The sequence below is a fragment of the Ursus arctos genome, unplaced genomic scaffold, assembly GCF_023065955.2.
Source record: "Ursus arctos isolate Adak ecotype North America unplaced genomic scaffold, UrsArc2.0 scaffold_34, whole genome shotgun sequence".
Lineage (NCBI taxonomy): Eukaryota > Metazoa > Chordata > Mammalia > Carnivora > Ursidae > Ursus > Ursus arctos.
The window spans coordinates 10,680,010-10,702,645 of NW_026623030.1; the positions used below are offsets into that span (position 1 = coordinate 10,680,010).

Below are 22,636 nucleotides of genomic sequence, written 5' to 3' on the forward strand. Positions count from 1 at the left end.
AGTGATACGGAGTTTTGAGGGAGACCTGGGACCTCTCACTCACACCCACCCCAGCAGGCTCAATTCTGCTGCCTCGTGGGGAAGAGGTGCTGCAGGCCCACCACTCACCTTCCAAAAGTTGGACTTCCGAATGGCACCACTGCCTGGCGTGAGGCCCTCGTGTCACTCTCCTTCCAACCCGAGTATGCCTTGATTCAGTCCCCAGATTGAGAGAACAGTAAAGACCAGCAGAATGGGCTTTTGCTCAGTCTGCTTAATCAAATTTTTAAAATGAAAAACATCTCATTTGGCTCTAGTTATGTAAAGAAGAAAGGGGCAGGGGGAGAGGAAAGCAGATTTTCCTCGGTCCATTTGTTCTACACAAAGATAGTCTTTTAGTACTAGCCTATGTCATTCTCTCAGGAAGGGCGAAGAGGGGATTTCAGTCTGGCTGCTTTTATTTGGAAAGATAATCCTCAACTTGCATTTATAAAATATAATTTGGGCCAATGGGAGCTGACTCATGTGGTCACTGAAACTGAGTTCCAGAAGAGAGAATCACCGAAAAATGGGACAGCCCATCTAGTACCCCTCTAATTCCTAATATTTGCAGGATGTGCCTCACTGTTCCAAAAAAGGACAGTTAAGTATCATTTCCTTTTCTTATGGCCTTTTGGTAGCCTTCTCAAAGCTTCTAAAGTTGGCCCTGAAATGTCTGGGCAGGGAGACATACAGAGGTTGGGAATGAGAGCTGCGGAGTACCTGGTTTGGGCGGTGTGGGGGAGGGAACAGTGTCCGGCTTTGGTTCTTTGGAAAACCCTTCGGTTCCCCCTGTGGGCACCAGGGCTCCCCACCTAGCTGAGCCTCAGACCTTGAGAGTCTGGCAGAACATTGTGCCCCTAGTGTGTCTGATTAACATAGTTGAGAAAAACTCCTGCGCTCTTTGAAGCAAGAGGCCTTGCTAATTGCCTGGTGGACTCGACGGAGATACAGCCAGCCTATTTTAGGCCAGTTTTGCCCTATTTCTGGATGTGGAGTCATAATTTTCATGAATAATACTAACCCTCTGTGTGAAGCCTACTATTCATGATTAGCGTTGAACTTGTCATACAGGAAAAGGCCTGTGACATGATCAGATTCCTGGAAAGTTCATATCTGAATATAACAGACCCAGCAGGAGCCGGGGGAGTGGATGTTTAGGGACAAAGCAGAAAGCGGTTGAATGGCGGGCCATTGTGTGGAGACCGGAATCTCTGCCCGTCGGCATGTTTTGGACAGAGCTAAGACAAGCAGGGAGGCAGCGATGAAGTATGATTCAAACGGGGGGCAAAGAGAAACTTGAACTGTGCTCTTGACCTGTGGAGCATGGATCAGGACTTAACTGTTAAAAGGAGAACAACTCTGAGGTAATTGGATTTGCTGTTCAAACCACATGGGCCAGTATGTTTCTCAGAAACCTCAAGTTCCTGTTGTGGACAGTAGAAATACAGATCATTAAAAGCAAATTTCAGAGTCATCAAGGATGAGTCCTGTTGGTTTGGCTATTGAGGGGGGAACCATTGGCTTAATATCTGTGCTTTGCATATCTCTTTCTTGCTAAATAATCATCCTCTCCATTCTAATTTCCATTTATTTCATTGCTTTCAAAGGGTGTGCTTGAATGGACCTCACTATGGCTTTGATTTGTTCTGTTTTACCTAGATTCTTTATAAAAGTTGGGTACAGTTTTGTAAAAGTTAAGTAATCTACTTGTGAGGTGGAGGGGAACTTGCAAATGGCATTTAAAGGCAAATATAATTTCCTTCACATAGCCGACGTGGGCCTGAAACCACAGGCTTAAGAAATTTACTTTCTCGTTGATAAGAGCTACTTTTTGTTTGCTATGGAACATTCACCTGATTTCAACAAACTCAACTATACAAATTCATCTTTGAAATAGGAAGTTTGAACACAGACTACTAGATTATATTAAGCAATCACTGTTAAGTTTATTAGGTACAATAATGGCATGGTGGAGATATATATACAAATAATTTTTTAAGTGATTTGAAATTATAGATACATACTGAAATATTCATGGTTGAAATGATAGTATGTCTGGGATTTATTTTAAAATGACCTAGTCTCCCGAAGAGTGAATGGGTCAGATGAGAGAACTAGATGAATCTAAAATGGTTCAAAAAAAAAAAAAAGTGGATATTTGTTGATGCTGCATGACAGTAGGCTCATTATTCCTTCCTGCTTTTGTATACGTTTGAAAGTTTCTGTTATAAAAAATAAATTCTGGGGCGCCTGGGTGGCACAGCGGTTAAGCGTCTGCCTTCGGCTCAGGGCGTGATCCCGGCGTTATGGGATCGAGCCCCACGTCAGGCTCCTCCACTATGAGCCTGCTTCGTCCTCTCCCACTCCCCCTGCTTGTGTTCCCTCTCTCGCTGGCTGTCTCTATCTCTGTCAAATAAATAAATAAAATCTTAAAAAAAAAAATAAAAATAAATAAATTCTATGATATCTTAAAATTTTATAGTATTTTAAATATTTCAAAAATAAACATATAAATACAACATTCAAAGTATCTGGGTTCAGATGTATAACATGATTAACCTAATTAACCTAAATTATGATAATTTGCACATAGCTCACAGGTGTCTGAGTTAGTTATTAAAGTTAGTGATTAGGGGCACCTGGATGGTTCAATCACTTAAGTGTCTGACTCTTGATTTCGGCTCAGGTCATGATTTCAGGGTCATGAGATTGAGCCTCGTGTCAGGCTTTGTGCTGGGTGTGGAGCCTGCTTGGAATTCTCTCTCCCCCTCTCCCTCTGCCCCTTGCCCCCTCCCTCTCTAAAAATATTAATAAATAAAAATAAGTAAACTTAGTGATTAAAGTTTTAGTTATTAAACTTTATAAACTACTAATTATTTAGAGTTATTAAAATTTATTTAAATTAATTATTAAAGTTAAAGCTAGTTATAGAAGTTATTTAAAGTTGGTTATTAAAGTTGAAAATCACAAGGAGTTTATTACTAACTGTGACAAATGACATTTTTTAAACTCCAATCATATGCCATACCTTGTACAGCACAGGGGACACAAGGATGGTGTGGTCTGCAGCCTGTGGGGAGCCCCTAGTCTAGAACCAAAGACAGACACATAGACAGATAAGCGTATGGAAGATACTCGGTAATAAATGAGATGAGCAAAAGGTTGGGAGCACTGAAGGAGGGGCATTTGCCCTGGCATGGTGGGAGGTAAGGGCTACTGGTTATCAAAGAGGGCTTCTGGAAGAGGTGGGATCTTGGCCACAGGGCTTCTCCAACTTTAAGTTTCCTTATGAAAATGTAGTAGTAATATAATCATGGGGATCTTATTAAAATGCAGATTCTGATTCAGTAGGTCTGGGGCAGACTAGAGACTCTGCAGTTCTTACTAGTCCCCGGGATGCAGAGTTGTAAGAGCACACTTGGAGGAGTCGGGTTCTAGATGTTAGGGTTGGGTAGAGTAGGGAGGGCAGTGGTATAGAAGGAACAGTGTGCATGCACGCACACACTGCTGAATTCCCAGGCAAAATCAGGGTGGCTGAGATAGAAATTTAAGAAGGAAGAGTAAGAGATGAGGTCTGAGAAGAATTAGGAGGGGCCAGATAATGGACAACAGTCTTGTGGTCTGGGTATGGAGCTTGGAATTGACCTGGGAAGATGATGATGAGGCTGAAGAGTGCTGAGTGTCAGAAGATGTTCCTCCATAGCTTCTCAAGCTTCTGTGTTAGGGATTTGGGGTGGTTTCTCCCTCTTAATCCCTGAGAAGTTCTCCAGAGATTGCATCATTCACACAGAAGAGTCCTAGGGGATGCCAGCCATGGCACCTCTGCAAAATGGGGCCTTTGGTGACTTCACTGGCTCAAGTTCCTTTTAATTAAATGACACCCTGGCCTTGTTAAAACAGATTTGTTTTCCTTACAAATATGCTTCCAATCGTGACCCCTAATAAGAGTTTCTAAAGCTATGTTCAGAGCTTGAGTAAAAAGCCAACGGCACTTTGGCAGTGGTGGTCAAGGCAGTCTCTCAATTACAGAAAATGTTTTGTCTCTGTTAGCACTTTTTGCATTTTAACGTCAATCCTGATGTTTAGTACATTTTAGCTTTCATTTCAGTTGTTACTGACTACGTATAAAACACTTATATTCATGTTACCTCATTTAACCTTTCCAGCAGGGCTGTGAAGTGTGTGGTGTGTCCTCTCCCCACCCACCATTGTTTAGATGAGACAATGAGGCTAGAGTAGTGAGGTGATCTGATGAGGATTATACCCTGAGCCAAATCGGATTTGAATCTAGGGCTCCTCATGGCAAGACTGGTGCCCTTTCCTTCCAGTTCTTGAGAACAGCCCCATTTCCTTTATTTCCTTGAAAACGGGGGCCCTGGGACGGATCCAGGCTACTGTTGAGGTCATTCTTGAGAATTTTCTTGGTGGATTGTTTGGGAATTAGAGTTTGAATTCTGATAGTATGCCGAATTATTAAGAGTGCCTTTTTGACATTGTGGAAACCAAAGGATTAAGTCAGTGGCGACAGAGGGTCTGCAGTTCAAGCTGTTAGCTCTAAGTCATTTTCTTGTCTTCTTTGAGTTTGGGAAATCCCAAGCCCCAGGAGGACAGCAGGCTGCAATGGTATCCAGGAAGCATTCGCTGCACAGCAGAACTGCTCTGTAGGATGTTGGGCCGTCTCTGCGGGTGTTCCCAGCCCAGCTGTTCTCAGCTGGGAAGGGGCTCCCTGGACTTGGACCCTTGGCGTGAAACGCTGCCTCAGCAGCCTTGTCCAGGCCTGGGGGGGTCTCTCCCAACACCAAGTCTTCATTGTCTGGGCTGAAGTTCACCTCAAAAAAGACACATCTGGGTGCATCATTCACACTGCACAGCTAAAACGAAACCCGAAACTTTAGCTGATAGCCAAAGCAATATTGAAACGAACATTAATCATATAAGTTTTATAGGCTCGTTTTCTGCACCTCTTCTCTCTGGCCATTGCAATTACTTAATGTTTTTGTTGCATCCAGTCCTTTTAGATTAGCATTAAATTAGCATATGTTGGAATCCTGCTTCACACTGTTCATTCTTGCTCTATGTGAGTAGTTTTATTTTCCCAACCAGACTAAGCTGTTCAAAGACAGGAGCAGGTCTGGAATTTCTGTGAAGAAGAGACTTAAGGTGGAAAGGGGGACTCCTCTTGAAGCTGCATTTGCCAAGCAGGTGCTCTCTTTTTACATGGGTGGTCTGTTTATTTGTGGAGGGTGCCGATGGAATCTAGGGGAACTTCCCCTCCCCCCAAGCCATATATTGTAACAATTTCCCACAACACCTAGCACAGAGGAGGCCATAATAGTGCTCATGAAATACTGCTGATGATATGATATCATGTCTCTTCCAGTAAGAAAGACAACACGAATTAGTGGAAAGAATGTGGACATCAGAGTTTGAATCTTAATCATTTGAATCTTAATCGTTTGAATAGGTTTGATTCCTAATCCTTAAATCTTACTCCTTCAAACCTTAACCTTAGATTTGAATCTTAATCGTTTAGTGGCTTTCGGCAAAATGACTCCTCTGAGCCTTGGTCTCCTCATTTGTGCCTTCTAGGGTTCTTTTGAAGATCCAATGGGTAAAGTACACACAACCCTAAGTCCAGGGCCCAGCACGTGGTGGGCATGGAAGTTCTAGCAGGTGTTATAGTGACCTGTGCTTTCCGCAGGGAATGGACTCCTGTTGGGATGTTCCCGCCATGCAATTCCTAAATAGATTATTCCTAACCTGTCTGCTATTTCTGTCCATTCCTTTTTTATCTGACTAGCCACAGGGCTCGGTAGCGTGCCTGAGCTGCTGAGCCGGGCGCTCCCCTGGGGCCTGGTGTGGCACTGCCGTCAGGGAACACAAGAGGCCCTGCATTCGTTCTCACAGTACGGTTTTATGGTCTCAGATCTGGCGGATACTTGATTGTTCTTTGTTTTTGGCAGTAGATATTATTTAATTTTCCATGAGGGAAAAAAAGACTTTCTGAACCAAATGGCCATTTTCCTCAATGACAGATATTTACTGTATTTCCAAAATGTTCTAAAGCACAGTTGGCAAGTCATACTAATAACTTAAAAACAGAAAATCATTCAGATCAACAAGGATGATTTTACTGAACACCTTTACACTAGCGCTTGCCCGTAAGGAATCTACATAAACATAAGAGTCCCTGCTGTCAATCTTATGATGTAATTAGGAATCTGAGTTATAAACATGAGAGGAAATTGGAAATCAGCCCACCAGTTGCATAAATAGGATTGAATTAGGAGGTGGAGCGCTGTGAGTTTTTGCAGATGAGAGGGCTCTCGGTAAGGCTGTGGAGGTTGGAGGCATCGTTACAGAGAAAGGCAGATGGGACTGGATGGATCAGGGTATACCAGGTCAGGGAACAGCCTGACAGGGACTTGGAAGAAGGACCTGGGGTTGTTGTGCATGTGGGCTGGGGACCACATTGACCAAGTAGAGGAGTGGACAGGGAGGGACCAGGTGAGGCCTCGAAACCTCGAAAGCCAGAGTTGGCTAGATGAGGACTGACACACTGAAAGCCCTAGTTTAGGAAGAGGAGCCCAGGGTCCACTTACAGGATGGATCTGAAGAAGGAAGTCTGAGGAGGAGAGGATGGGTGCAGATTTCTAAATCCAGATCAGGGTCTGAGCTGTGATGGCAGCAGTGAGATAAGACAGGAAGGGTTAGATCCACGATACATTTAAGAAGAAGACAGAACTTGATGACAAGTAGAATATATAAGGGATGAAACAGCAGGAAGAGTCAGAGATGACTCTGTGGTTCCTTGCCTGGGATATTTGTGGTGTCCCTGAAAAACAAAGTTCAAGTCAACAAACTAAGCTCTTCTTCCCAGAGACACAGCTGTATCATTCCTCCTGAACTTGGACTGACCTTTTTTCGAGTAAGGTGTTTCAGTTGTCTGTTGCTGTATGACAAGCCACCCCAAACCTTTGTGGCCTAAGGCAACAACAGCTTATCATTTCTCCTGATTGTGTGGGTTGGCCGAGTTTCAGCTCGGTGGTTCTTCTACTGCTCTCATCCGGGCTCAGTCAGGTGGCTGCATTCCCCTGGGGGCTCTGCTGGGGCTAGGATATGCAAGTGGCTTCAGGCCTCTACCTGGGTAACCACTCTTTCCAACAGTGTACTCAGGCCACTCACATGGTGGCTGGCTGGCTTCCAAGAGAGAGGAAGCAGAAGCTGCCAGTCCTCTTAAGGCGTGAACTCAGAAGTCCACCACATTCTACCGATCAAAGCAAGTCACAAGACCAGCCCAGATTCAAGGGCAAAGGAAGTTGATGCCAACTCTTAAAGTAGGTGGCAACCCACATGTATGGGTAGGGGCAAGATTATTAGAGCCTCCTTTGGAGACTGTCTACCACGTTAAATCACCAGAAATTAAGTTTTGGAAAAGGAACTCCCACCAAAAGAGAACTACCACTGTGATACATCAGGGCCATGTGGGGGTCGGGATCCTTAGGAACTCTTACTGCCTTCCCCTAGAGGTGAAACTTCACAGGGGAAGAAATGTCTGTGTTTACTTATTTATATGGGTGAGCTCATAGAAGACTCAGACATGAGCAGTGCCACTTGCAGAATCAGTGTGACTGACAAAGGAGAGCTGATGTTTAGAAATAAAGTTAAAGAAGGATGGTGGGGCCATATTGGGATAGGACTTGGGTCCAGATGGCAACTCCCAGATCCAGAATGGAAGTTGTAGATGGACAGGATGGAGGGCAGTGTGCTTGTGGTCATGGCTCGTGGCTGAGAGAGTGGATGAGTCTACACTTAACCCATCAATTCTCTGAAGGAAGTATTTAAAATGATTGGTCCTCTGATTGGACCCCATCTCATGCGAGCTTAGTTCTTGCTCCCATGGAGGGAAGAAATCAGCTGCTGAGACACCAGCTTGAGATCCCAGGGGCAGAAGATGGTCTCAACACAAGGTTAAATGACTTATAAAATAAGCAGAGTCACTGCATTTCAATCTTCATTTCTGAAGAAGCAGATTTTACTTATAAGACAAAGTAAAAGGAGTTCCGCAAAGCCAGGGAAGTTTTCCAAAATGCAAGATAAGAACTTTGCTTCTGGTTTCTTAAACAAATATCCCAAATCTGGTCAGAGCACTGGAATAGAAAACTTAGTAACAGTCAGGACTTCTTATATAAATTGCAATCTGAAGATTTGTGTTCAAATTGAGCTTCTGCCATAATGGGCATGCTTTCTCTCTTTGTCAGGAATTGTTTGATTGCCAGGATTGGAACTCACTCAAGTTAACTTGAACGAAAAGAATTTAGTGACAGGGCATTGGGAGTATATTGCAGAACCTGTGTCCCAAGAACCTGGGAAGAAAGTACCCACTCTTGCCATCTCTCTCTGGGGCCTGGTCTCCCACCTCTGCTTCTCTCTCGGGCTGGCATCCATTTTCCTTCCTCTTTGTGGACCAGAAGAATCAGCTCACTTCTCAAATCAGGTGGCCCAAATATGGCTGGTTGCCTTAACCCCCACTTGACAGAACCCTTTAAGCCCAGTGCTCGCAATTCATTAGCTGAAATCCCAATTCCAGCTTCCTGGGAGAGAGAACCTTGTGGGCCTCGGTCAGTCAGTCAGAGGATGTGGTCCTTTAGCCGGTTCCCAACCAGCAGCTGATCCTCTGAGAAGGTGCCACGGGCAATACATGGCCCTAAGAAAAGGGTTGTTGGCCACGGAGACCCCCATGGAGGTATATATAGCACCTTCACAGTGAAGCTGCAGTCCTACCCAAGTATAAAGGGTGGCTAGTCAGCTCGCCTGGATGCTTCCCAGCTGTTCCTTGTGATGGTAAAAGAACAGTAGTTCCTGGATTAATCTGAATAGAGGAGCAACTCCCCTCAGCCACCTCTTAAACTTTTATCTCTGGCAAGACCTCTGAACATCTGAAGAGAATGTTGCTAATTAACTGTCATGCATTTTAAAGCACCAACTACGATAAACAGAGGGTCTGTTTGTATTTTAAGAGGATTTTTAAAAAATTGAAAGTGATGAAGCCTCTTTGGTAAGAGGAAAAATGCATGACCAAGCCACAGGACTTTAAAGTGGTCTTGAAAGTAAAAAGGAATTTGAGAACAAATATCCTTTTTCAAATTGACTTTTCCTCCCTGCTTCTGGGAAGAGTGAAGGGTGGGACACGGTCTGGAAATGCACTCAGTTGGCCAGTAATGCTTTTGAAGACTACATGACGTGTCTTCTCCGGCGAGACTTCGAGCCACACTTTCCAGCGCGAGTCAGAGGGCAGTGGCACCCCTCAGAGGCTGGCCACTGTCTCCGAGGCTGGCCTTGTGGCACACAGAGTGTGGAGGGACTGATGTGTTTGAGAAGTCAGTCTTTAATCTGACTTCCATTCAGTTCCCTAGACCGGCCCTGTGAGCAAAGGGAACAAAACCACAAAGTGAGAATCTGCCACCCCAGAGCTTCCTCGTCCTCTCTCGTTGCGTCTTCTGTGCCACCGTGGAAGGCCCTTAACCTCGCCAGACTGATTTCTTCCCTGTCACGTAGAATAACCCCATCCGTGCCACCTCCCTCAAAGGGCTTTGATTTCCGCCTGAGATGCTTATGTGAAAGTGTACTCTGTGCTCACCAGATGTAAGAGATCGATGTTTTAATATCTGGAATTAAACCCAGTTTTTTGAGGTGGCTGCCTTTGATTTTTGCCTTTTAACTCAATGCTATTTTAGTTTTCTATTACTGAGCAAGTTGTTTCTGTTTGTGTGGTGAATGATGAAAGCCCTATTTATATATACAGTTGGCCCTTGAACAATGTGGGGGTTAGGGGCACTGACCCCCTGCGCAGTAAGACATCTGCACATAACTTTTGACTCTCCAAAAACTTAACTACTAATAGCCTGCTGTTGACCAGAAGCCTTACCGATAACATAAGCAGTCAATTAACGCAGACTTTGTATGTTACATGTATTACATACTGTATTCTTACAATAGAGTAAGCTAGAGAAAAGACAGTGTTATTAAGAAAATCATAAGGAAGAGAAAATCCTGTAAAAAAATCCACATATAAATAGACACGTGCAGTTCAATCCCGTGCTGTTCAAGGGTCAACTGTAATGAGAATAAACACTGTTTATTTGGCACATATTATCCTGCCAGGCCTTGTGGGGTTTACTTTATTTACATTATCTCATTTTAATTCTCCGAAGAATCCTTTGAGGCCCTATTGCTCCTCATTCCACTGTTGATGAAACTGGGGCCAGAATTCACCCTGGGGTCTGTCTGGCACTAGAGCTCGTGTTTGGGATTGCTGTAGAATGCTCACTGCTCTTGAACCGACGGCAGTAGTGCCAGGGCCCATCAGAATATTGCCGCATCCCGGGACGGAAGTGTACAAAAACAACTCCTGAGCTACGGTATGGATGCCGGAAAGTGGGAAGCCTAGAGGCTCCCCCCCCCTTTAGAAACTACCTGTTCCTATTTTTCACACAATTCTAATCAGCTTGACAGTATTGTTGTAAGCATAAGCAGCAGCAAATTAAGAAGAGGGTACACAGAGTCAGTAGCACAAAGTGGGTGTTCTCTGAGACTCCTTTCAGTTCCGATGTTCTGAGGGTCCAACAGCCTCGGCGATAACCAAGGGGACAGGCTTAACTATTGAAGTCAGACAGAAGCACGTAAAAAAGCACACCAGGCTGGGGCCATTCGGAGAAGCACATTTGATGACCTCAAGCCACCAAGAGAAATTTAAAGTAGGTTAAACTGAGGGACATCTGGGTGGCTCAGTCGGTTAAGCGTCTGCCTTCAGCCCAGGTCATGATCCCAGGGTCCTGGGGTCGTGTCCCACATCAGGCTTCCTGCGCAGGAAGCCTGCTTCTCCCTCTGCCTCTGTCTCCCTGTCTCTCTCTGTCTCTCATGAATAAATAAATAAAATCTTTTATTTAAAAAAAGATTATTTTGGTTGCAGTGTACTAACTAGAGTAGGCTGCACCTAGAAACAGGGAGATGGAATATCAGGCCAATGCAGTAGTCTAAGTGGGAGGAGACAGTAGCCTAACCTGGGGAGGTGGCAGTGTGGAGACAGACACGGACAAACATCTTGGGAGTATCTTGGGAGGTAGACTCGGTGGTGTCTGGCAAGCGATTGACTCGGGCACAACAAGCGTGATACCTCCAGCCATTGATATCAGATGGATGGAGCTGCAGCATGGTATGGCCTGACTTCCGGGGATCTACCTCACTACCCCAGTGGAACATGAGCTCCCTGGATTTGCTCACCAAATTGTGAATAAAGCTTATAAGTTCCAGCTGCATTAATGCAACCCATAGCCTTGTTTATATCTGATCTTAACATTTATGATTATGTGCCTTGGGCTCTCTATAAACTAATACATAATAACATGCTCACTTCTGATCATAATAGGATAAATGAGACAAAAATCAGAGTAAATGGCCAGGATGGTGACGATTGAGTAGTTCTTATTAAGAACCATTGAATGCATGGCTCGGGTTTCCATATGCAAGGTCCCTTTAACAAACTCGGCTTATAGGATATGCTCCTGACTAGAGATGCTTAACTCACTGCATTTGTTTAAACTCTAAAACCCAGCCATTCCCAAGCCAGGCTCCCACTGAACACCAGCCTCCTACTGCCTAGAGCTTTTCTGTTTACATTCACCACTATAGAGATTTGGTTTGTTTCCAAAAGATGCATTTTAACATTTGTGTGGTGAGCCACATTTGTTATATTTGAACCATGTGTGACGCAAGGGAGAAGGGTAACCACTTGGCTGGAGGGGGAAGGGTGACTCTTTGGGTTAGCAGTGGTACTTCCTGCCAATTTAACAGGAACTGGTTAGATATTAGAAATGGTAGGAGAAATTTAAAAGTATGTGTATGTACATACACACAGATACACACAGATATTTTTATATGCCAACAGGCTAATGTGGATGTAAAGGTTCTTAAACCAGACTATGCTGTTTTCTAGTCTTCTTTTTTAAGATTTTATTTTTAAATAATCTCCACACCCAACGTGGAGCTTGAACCCACAACCCCAAAATCAAGACTCACACATTCCACTGACTGAGCTAGTCAGGCACCCCTGTTTTCTAGTCCTTTTTAAAAAGATTTTATTTATTTATTTGAGAGAGTGAGCAAATGAGAGAGACCACAAGCTGGGGGAGAGGCAGAAGGAGAGAGAGAAGCAGACTTCCTACTGAGCAGGGAGCCTGAAGCAGGGCTCGATCCCAGAACCCTGAGATCACGACCCAAGCTGAAGGCAGATGCTTAACTGACTGAGCCATCCAGGTGCCCCTCTGTTTTCTAGTCTTAAAGGAAAAATGCTCTCGGGGAGTCTGTATGGCTCACTTTGGAATTGGAAAACGTATGACTCTTCACTGACCTAGAAGGCTTCTAGGAGCAAGCCTCATTCACGTCCTGTTATATCTTCAGTTACATAAACTGTGAGGAGCCAAACAGAGAAAGTAGGGGAAAGGGCTCCTTCTGATAGTAGAGCGATTCATAAATTAATAACACAGATGGAAAGCTAAGGTCCAGAGAGGTTGATTTGTCCATGGCCTACAATCAATTCATTCCTTCATTCAACATGTATTTAGTATGTATTCTGTAGGTGTATTAATTATCTGTTACTGTACAACAAACTACTCTAGAACTTAGTCACTTAAAATGACACACACTTACTGTCTCACTTTCTATGGGTCAGGAAATCTGGAAATGGCTTAGCTGGTTCCTCCGCTTCCAGGTTTTTTACAAGGCTGCAATCACGGCATCTGCCAGGACTGGGGTCTCATCTGAAGGCTCCACTGGGGAAGAATATACTTAGTTGTTAGTAGGATTCAGTCTTTGCAGAAACTGCAAGTCTTGGTTTCTTGCTAGCTTTGGTTGAAGGGCACCTTCAGTTCTTTGCCACATGGCCTCTCTGACATGGCATATTGTTCTATCAAGTATATAAGCCAAGAAGGTGGTAGAGAGTCCACTAGCAAGACAGAAGTCACAGTCTCTTGACCTAATCACAGAAGTGGCATGCCATCAACTTTATCACATTTCTGTTGGTCAAAAGCAAGTCACCAATCCAACCTACACTCAAGAGGAGGGGATTCCACAATGGCATGAACACCAGGAGGCAGGGATCTTTGAGAGCTGTCTACCACAGTTAATACATATACTCAGGTTTCTTTATTCTCAAATACAGCTTTTTTTACTAGACCAAACCATCCAATTGTGTGGTTGTGAAACTAGTATGTTCACTGTGGTAGGCTGAATAATGGCCCCCGCAAAATGTCTATGTTGTAATCCCTAGAATCTTTTGATATGTTACCTTACATGGCATAAGGGATTTGCAGATGTGATGAAGTTAAGGATTTTGAGATGGGTTGATTATCCTGAATTATCCAGGTAGGCCCAGTGTTATCACAGAGGTCCTTGTAACAGAGGCGGGAAGATCAGAGTCAGAGAAGGTGATGTGATGCTGGAAGCAGAGGGAGGGAAGGAGATGTGATGGAGATAGAGGCTGGAATGGTGTTGCCACAAGCTGAGGAATAGGGGCACCTTCCAGTAGATGGAAAAGGCAAGGAACTGATCCCCACCCCACCCCCCACCGCCCTCCAGAAGGAACAAGCCCCTGCCAACCCCTTGATTTCAGTCCCATAAGACCCATTTAGTATTTCTGACACCCTGAACTGGAACATAATGAACTTATGCTGTGTTAAGCCACGAGGTGTGTAGTGATTCGTTACAGCAGCTATAGGAAACTAATACACTCACTGAAAGCACTTGGGAGAACCCCCTTACGGAGTTTTTTAAAGAACAAGGGGAGTGGTGCCTGGGTGGCTCAGTTTGTTAAGGGTCCAACTCTGGGTTTCGGCTCAGGTCATGAATCGTGGGATCAAGACTTACTGTGGTCGAGCCTTACATCGAAAACCGGGGATGTACTGTATGGTGACTAACATAATATAATAAAAAATCATTATTAAAAAAAAAAAAAAAAGACTCACTGTGGGCTCTGTGCACAGCTGGGAATCTGTTTGACGATTCTCTCCTTCTGCCCCTCCCCCCCCCTCACACACACTTTCTTCCTCCCTCTCTCTCAAATAAATAAATAAATCTTAAACAAAGAACAAAACAAGGGGAGGCACAAGGCATAGGATGAAGGGCTTCCAAAGGCTTTTCCTGCCCTCCAGTGACTCTGAAACATAATTTACATATTACAGCTTCTCTATTTTGAGGAAATTCTTCATAGTTCTCTTCAATACTCAATTCTATCAATATTGAACAGATCGGGGCAGCTGGGTGGCTCAGTTGTTAAGCATCTGCCTTCGGCTCATGTCATGATCCCAGGGTCATGGGATTGAGCCCCGCATTGGGCTCCCTGCTCAGCAGGGAGCCTGCTTCTCCCTCTCCCTCTGGCTGTTGCTCCCCCTGCTTGTGCTCGCTCTCTCTCTGTCAAATAAATAAAATCTTAAAAAAAAAAATATTGAACAGATTAGTTAAAGGTGGACCTGGGCCTCACATACTCTTCAGAAGAAAACAGAGGGGTGCCTGGGTGGCACAGCGGTTAAGCATCTGCCTTCAGCTCAGGGCGTGATCCCGGCGTTATGGGATCGAGCCCCACATCAGGCTCTTCCGCTATGAGCCTGCTTCTTCCTCTCCCACTCCCCCTGCTTGTGTTCCCTCTCTCACTGGCTGTCTCTATCTCTGTCGAATAAATAATTAAAATCTTTAAAAAAAAAAAAAAGAAAAGAAAGAAAACAGAAACATGGCATTTGCCCGAAGACACTAAGACTTCCATTTTTAAAACTCGTTGCTTGTTATTTATGTGTACCTTAGGAGTAGAAATATTAGCTGAGATGAAAGTACCTGGCACAAATTGCTGTTCCTTCTTGGTGTTTCACAGCCAGATGTTGTGAAATTCTTTTGTTTTCCTTTTTCCTGCAGTGCCTGGAAACCTTGGCTGCTACAAGGATCATGGAAACCCACCTCCTCTAACTGGCGCCAGTAAAACGTCTAACAAACTTACCATACAAACCTGCATCAGTTTTTGTCGGAGTCAGAGGTTCAAGGTAATGATTCTATGGCTCTATATCTGCAGAAAACCATGAAGATGTAAATGCATTCTGCCAAGATAACTTAAAAATATATATACTTTTTTAAAACCTATCAAACCATGTAACTATTTTTCTGCCAAGGAGGAGCTGGAAGAAGAGTGGGGCTTGGCATTCAGGAGTGTGAGGCAGCATTCTTGTCTAAAGATGGGGAGAGAAAAGAGGAAAATCCCCAATATCTGTATCCCTATTTGACCTCTGACAGAATTATGTATTTCCTTGTGCCATTGAATGTTATGAGCAGGGACATGTCTGGCTTCACGGGGAATCTGGGAATGGGCCAAGGTAGTGGTTATGTCCTTGCTACATTAGGGGCCCTAGCCTGGACAAAATGCTTTCTTTTCTTTCTGTCCTTTCCTCTATTTGCAGTTCACTTCTTGGCTATTAAGGTTCAATAATGCTGTTGTTGGGGCACCTGGGTGGCTCAGTCGTTAAGCATCTGCCTTCGGCTCAGGGCGTGATCCCAGAGTCCTGGGATCGAGCCCCGCATTGGGCTCCCTGCTCCGCTGGGAGCCTGCTTCTTCCTCTCCCACTCCTCCTGCTTGTGTTCCCTCTCTCTCTCTGGCTGTCTCTCTCTCTGTCAAATAAATAAATAAAATCTTTAAAAAAAAAATAATGCTATTGTTTGCTATATCCTTCCTTCCTTCTTCCTTCCTTACTTTTGTCCTTCCTTAGTAATTTAGTGAAAAAGCCATTAATCAGGCCCAAGCAAGGGGAGTAGCCTGGCAAGGTCAGGGGCTTTGCGAGGCAGGTGGCCCAACACAATGGAGTGATTGGTTGTTTGCAAAGCATATAAGTAAATATACTGAGGATAATGGGAGCCAGATTTCTCACTGTCAGAGAAGGAAGCCAGGGAAAACCAAAATGAAGCCAACAGTGTCACATAGGGATTGAAGTTATTAGTATAGTGTGTGGTTTTGATATAGAAAGTGACAGACAGATACGGAAATAAATATAAACATGTTTGTAGGTCCGTGTGTATGTTTGTATATACATATGTATTTCTTATCTCTGTCCACTGAGAAGACCTGGGAACAGTGACACACTGGTTGCACAGAGCACACTTAGTGCTCAGATCTTGGTTTCTAGATATTATTCTTCATTAAATAAGAATCAGGACTCCTTGGAGAAAATTGCTGCTCCTAGAGCTGGTCCTGAGAAAGTGCAAGAGGAGCCTGAAGAAGTGTGTTGTACAATAAAGTAAGGAATGGTGAGGGCTGTCAAAAGGACACAGGAACCGACTGGAAGGGTCTCCACTGGCCAACTCTAACACAATTTGAGCTTCAAAACAAAAAATGATAACAGGGGCACCTGGGTGGCTCCGATGGTTAAGCATCTGCCTTCGGCCCAGGTCATGATCCCAGGGTCCTGGGATCGAGCCCCACATCGGGCTCCCTGCCAGTGGGGAGTCTGCTTCTCCCTCTGCCTCTGCTGCCCCGCCTAGTTGTGCTCTCTTGCTCTCTCTGTCAAATTAATAAATAAAATCTTTTTTAAAAAATGGTAACAATAAATACGCCCCATTGAATAAAATAAGAATCCACAAATCCACACTGATATAAATAAGTAAACGAATAAACGAGGAGAAGAAAGCATTTTCTTATAGGAGAATACCAACTAACAAATGTAGAAGAAATGATAGGATTAGAAAATTCTCCTTTTGGCAACTCTCCTAGTGATAATTGATTCAGAGAACAAATATCAAGGTATGCAAATATCCCATGACCTCCTCTACCAGTGGGTGAAAGTTGCAAGAGCTACAGGATATTTATATAGCCTCAAAGATCACCCCACAAAATACTGTAAAGGGAAAACAAGGAATTCTACAGTGGAGAAAACTGGCATACACTACCTTACTCAAATGCTCAAAGTTAGTATCACCAGTCACAGGAAACCTAGGCATTGTATCCCACCTGACCTATTAAGAACGTAACATCACTTTGGTGATATTTCTGCCAAAAATGCATAATCTGAATCTAATTGCAATGAAACATTAGGCAGACCCAAAACAAGGGACATTCTGCAAGATGACTGGCCTCTACTCTTCAAAAATGTTAAGGTCACAAAGGTTAAGAAAGGACTGACAAACTGTTCCTGATGGGAGAAGGCTAAAGAGACCCGACAGCTAAGTACATCTGTGATCCTGGATTAGGTCCTTTTCTACGAAGTATATGATTCAGGCAGTTGTCAGCTTGAATGGGGGTCTCTAGGTAAAAGGGATAGGAAAGTTCTTTGTATTGTTCTTACAACTCTTCTGTAGGTTTATATTATTTCAAAATAAAAATACAGGGGCGCCAGGGTGGCTCAGTAGGTTAAGTGTCTGCCTTCGGCTCAGGTCATGATCTCAGGGTCCTGGGATCAAGCCACTCATCGGGTTCCCTGCTCGACAGCGAGTGCTTCTCCCTCTCCCTCTGTGATCTCTCTTGCTCTCAAGCTCTCAAATAAATAAATAAAAATCTTTAATAAAAAAATAAAAATACAGCCAGAGCATTTGAGAAAACACAACACCCATTAATGATAAAAGTCATCAGCGAACTAGGAATAGAATGGAAGTTCCTCACCTGATTAAGAACAGCTATCAGGGGCGCCTGGGTAGCGCAGTCGTTAAGCATCTGCCTTCGGCTCAGGGCGTGATCCCGGCGTTCCGGGATCGAGCCCCACATCAGGCTCCTCTGCTGGAAGCCTCCTTCTTCCTCTCCCACTCCCCCTGCTTGTGTTCCCTCTCTCGCTGGCTGTCTCTGTCTAATAAATAAATAAATAAAAATCTTAAAAAAAAAAAAAAAAGAACAGCTATCAAAAAATCAGGGCTCCTAGGTGGCTCAGTTGGTTAAATGTCCGACTCTTGATTTTGGCTCAGGTTGTGAGATCGAGTCCCATGTTGGGCACTATGCTGGGAGTAGAGCCTGCTTGGGATTCTCTCTCCCTCTGCCCCCTCCCCCTCTAAAATAAATAAAATAAATTGTAAAAAAAAAAAAAAAGCCGCTATCAAAAAATCTAAAGCTACCATCATATTCAATGATGAAAGATTCAGTGCTTTCTACTTAAAATCAAGAAAAAACAATGATGCCCGTTCTCACCTCTTCTATTCAACACTGTACTGGAGATCCTTGCTAATGAAATAAAGCATTTAGAAAAAGAAAGTCATGTAGGTTGGAAAGGAGGACATTTTTTTTTTAATTTATGGACAACATGATCATGTATGTAGACAATTCCACATAAAAGTTATTAGAAATAATAAGTATATTTATCAGGGTTGCATGTTATAAGGTCTTGTACAAAAATCAGTTGCATGTACTAGTAGTGAACAATTGGAAAATAAAAATTTTAAATTCCATTTACGATAGCATAAATAATCTCAGAATTAACAAAGGATATTAAAGACCTATATCCCAAATACTGCATAACATTGCAAGAGACAATTAAAGAAGATCTAAATAAAAAGAAATACAGACATTGTGGGGCACCTGGGTGGCTCGGTTGGTTAAGTGTCTAACTCTTGATTTGGGTTCAGGTCATGATCTCAGGGTCTTGGGATTGAGCCCCACATCGGGCTCCTCACTCAGCAGGGAGTCTGCTGGAGAGTCTCTCTATCCCTCTCTCTCTGCCCCTCCCCACCACTCGCTCTCTCTCTGTCTCTAAAATAAATAAATCTTTAAAACAATACAGACATTGTTCATGGACTGGAAGACTTAATATTGTTAAAATGTCAGCTTTTCCCAGATTGACTTACAGATTCAATGCAATCCCAATCAAAATGATACTTTTTTTTAAAGAAATTGTTAAGCTGATCCTAAAACTTACATGGAAAGGCAGAGAACCTAGAATAACCAAAACAGTTTTGAAAAAGATCAACTTCAGAGGACTCATCTTGCCTGACCTCAAGACTTTCTATAAAGCTATAGTAATCAAGAGAGTGGTATTGGCATAAGAATAGTCGCATAGATCAGGAGTTAGCAAACAGTGGTACGCGGTCCAAATCTTACTACCCCTCTACCCAGTAAATAAATTTTCAACTTTCGTGTGTCAGGGACACTATTAAGAAAATGAAAAAACAACTCACAGAATAGGAAAAAATATTTGTGAATCATATCCGAATAAGGATTTAATGTCCAGAGTATATAAAGATCTCTTACAACTTGACAATAAAAGGACAACTGAATTAAAAAATAGACAAATGAGTTGAATAGACATTTCTCTATAGAAGACACACAAGTGGCCAATAAGCACATGGAAATATGCTCATATGATTAGTCTTCAGGGAAATGCAGATCAAAGCCATAAGGAGATACCACATCACACACACAATAAATAACCAATGGCTATAATTAAAAAAAAATTTTTTTTTAAGACAAAACAAGCATCGGTGAAGATGTGGAGAAATTGGAATCCTCACACTTTGCTGATGGAAATGTAAAATAGTGCTATGGCACAGCTAAAACAGCTGCTATGGAAAAGAGTTTGGCAGTTTCTCAAAAAGTTAAACATAACCTTTTAAACCAGCAATTCCGCTCCTACATATATACCTAAGAGAGTAGAGTGGAGCGACGGAGAGGCCCCGGGAAGAGGGACCCAGTGGGTAAGGTTGGGGGCTGACCCTGCCAAGCTCCTTCAGGCCAGCTGACACCCCAGACTAACACTTACCAAGTGCTGTTTCTCTACTGTGACAGTTTGCTGGGATGGAGTCGGGCTATGCTTGCTTCTGTGGAAACAATCCTGATTACTGGAAGTACGGGGAGGCAGCCAGTACCGAGTGCAACAGCGTCTGCTTCGGGGATCACACCCAGCCCTGTGGTGGCGACGGCAGGATCATCCTCTTTGACAGTGAGTATGTCCTGTGCCTGTTACTGCCCAAGACACAGGAACGCTTGTGCCAGAGAAACAACCTGACCAGCCTTCCTCTCGTTTGTTCGTTCGTTCATTCATTCATTCATTCATTCATGTGCCAATACTTATTAAGCTCCTGCAGGCCAGGCCCTGACCAGACACTGGGGATACAACACTGACCAAGAAGACTCAGTCCCTGTCCTCTAAAAGGAAGGACAACTTTTAACAAGTAATTAATTACAGTTGTGCCATGTGCTCTGAAGAGATGAGGCCTGTCACAGGATACTTAGGCAACCTAGAAAAGATGACCTTTGCAACTTAACACAGACACTGGTATAGCTGTTCAGTATTAGCCTTAAGGTCCTCTTATTTTAATTGTTTGATTTCCAAACCCTTTAATGTTTTCCTTGGCATTTGGGATCTTAGAGTGTTGCAGCTGAGAAGAGAGCATATGCTTCAAGTTGTTCTTCCAGGCCTGATACTGAGTGTGCCCTGACCAGTCTTCTGTCTGACCCACCACATCTGTGAGATGCTGGCTAGGGGCAGGGTGCGCTATGGATGGGGTATGGGTCTGGGGCCTTGACCTCTCCCGTATCTGGTTCTAACCACTGGCCTACCCGGTCCCTCCTCACAACCACCCCCCCCCCCCCACATCCATTCAGTGGTAGTAAGACTTTGTGAGAGCCATAGAACCAATGTAGTGCCAGATTTTGGAAGAAATGGTAGAGAGTAGCTTGTCACAAGTGAGACAAACAAAAGGAAAGCCTTGAGGTTACTAAGATATATTATAGAGTCCATAGGTCTTTGTTAGTCATTAGGGTAGAGTAGATATACTCTGACATCTCAACCTGACCGGGTGGCTCAGTTTCAAGTAGAAATGTCACATGCTGTATTAGCTTCCTAGGGCGGCCATAACAAATAATCACAACCTGGGAGCATTAAAACAACAGAAATTTCTTCTGTTGTAGTTTGGGAGGCTAGAAGTTCAAAATCGAAGTGTTGTCAGGGCCGTGCTCCTTCTGAAGGCTGCAGGGAAGAATCCTTTGCCTCTTCAGAGCTTCTGGCCATTGCCGGCAGTCCTTGGCATTCCGTGACTTGTAACTGCATCACTGCGATCTCTGTCTCCTCCTTCACATGGCCATCGTCCGTCTGTCCATCTGTGCCTCCGTGTTTCTCTGTATCTCCTTATAAGGACAATAGCCATTGGATTTAGGGCCCACTCTTACCTAGTATGGCCTCATTTAGCTTGATTACATCTGTAAAGACCCTATTTCCAAATCAGGTCACATTCACAGCTACCAGGCATGGAACATGTCTTCTTTGGAGAACACACTTCAGCTACTACATATGGTGACTGTAAAGCCAGCCCAGGGTTATAACTGAGCCTTTCGCAGTTTATAGCTTAGATGTCGTCAGAAGTGTGTGTTTGGGACTGGCAAGCAGAACTCACATGGTCATCTGTTGGTCTTTTTAGTTGAGTCTGCCCACTGGAGACTGCCAGCGGCTCCCTATACATCCTGTTACGTCAAGACACATACTCAGTTGCGTATCTCTGTTAAAGCTAAAGACTGAAACTTGCCTAACATTTAAGAATGGTTGGCAGATAATACGCCCTACACTTCTGTTTAAGTTTTCACTTCCGAAGTCCATTACTATAAGATCCTCTGGCTTGACACCCTAGTCCAGGAGAGTATGTTTGCGGAGCTTACAAATTGCCTGGTCTACTGCTGAGTGAAAGAAAGAAAGGAAATAAACATTGACTACCTAGTGTGTATTAAGGCTTTATACGAATTATCGATCTATACAAATTAGGTCCTCCTGGCAGCCATCTGAGGAAGGCATTATCATCACTCATTTTACAGAAGAGACTCCTAGCACATGAAGAGGATAGATATCTTGCCAGGGCTCACACGGCCAACAAGCCATGGGATTAGACAGTAAAGAAAAAAAAAGTAGGGTGTGTGGGTTTGCTACTTGTTTTCCTACTTTAAACAGAACACAGTGTTAATTTTTTTTACTGGACAATAGATGTTGGTGAGCATGCAGAGAAATTGGATCCCTCATACGTTGCTGGTGGAAATGTTAAATGGTGCAGCTGCTCTGGAAAACAGTCTGGCAGTTTCTCAAACGTGAAGCAGAATTACCTTATGACCCAGCAATTCCACTCGTAGTTATATACCCAAGAGAGCTGAAAACATATGTTCACACAAAAACTTGTACAGGAACATTCACAGCAACGCTGTTCACAATAGCCCCCAGAGTGGCACCAACCCAAACGTCCATCGACTGAAGAATGGATCAACAAAACGTCTTCTATCCACCCAATGGAATATCACTCAGCCACAAAAAGGGACGAAGTACTGATGCACACTAGAACATGGATGAACCTTGGAAACATGATGCTAAGTGATAGAAACCAGACACGTCAGGCCACATATTTATGATTCCGTGTATAGGAAACGTCCAGAACAGGCAAATCCATACAGACAGAAGACAGATTAATGGTCGCCAAGGGCTGAGGAGAGAGAAGGGGTGGGAAGTGCTGCTTAGTGGGTACGGCTTTTCTAGTTGGGGTGATAAAAACGTGCCGGAATCGGATGTCAGTGGTTATGCCACATTGGGAATATAACACCTACCGGTGAACTGTACGCTTTAAAATTGTTACA

At 43.7% G+C, this 22,636-nt stretch overlaps 1 protein-coding gene across 3 annotated transcripts in view; it reads left to right on the plus strand.

Moving 5' to 3' along the window:
- The window catches only part of KREMEN1 (kringle containing transmembrane protein 1), a 62,521-nt gene that overhangs the window by 24,867 nt on the left and 15,018 nt on the right, over positions 1 to 22,636 (plus strand). For all 3 annotated transcript variants that reach the window (XM_044378986.3, XM_026484730.4, XM_026484731.4), the window contains exons 4-5: positions 14,983 to 15,107; positions 19,814 to 19,967. In XM_044378986.3, the coding sequence (XP_044234921.1) occupies positions 14,983 to 15,107; positions 19,814 to 19,967 (279 nt within the window). The remainder of the gene's footprint in view (positions 1 to 14,982; positions 15,108 to 19,813; positions 19,968 to 22,636) is intronic.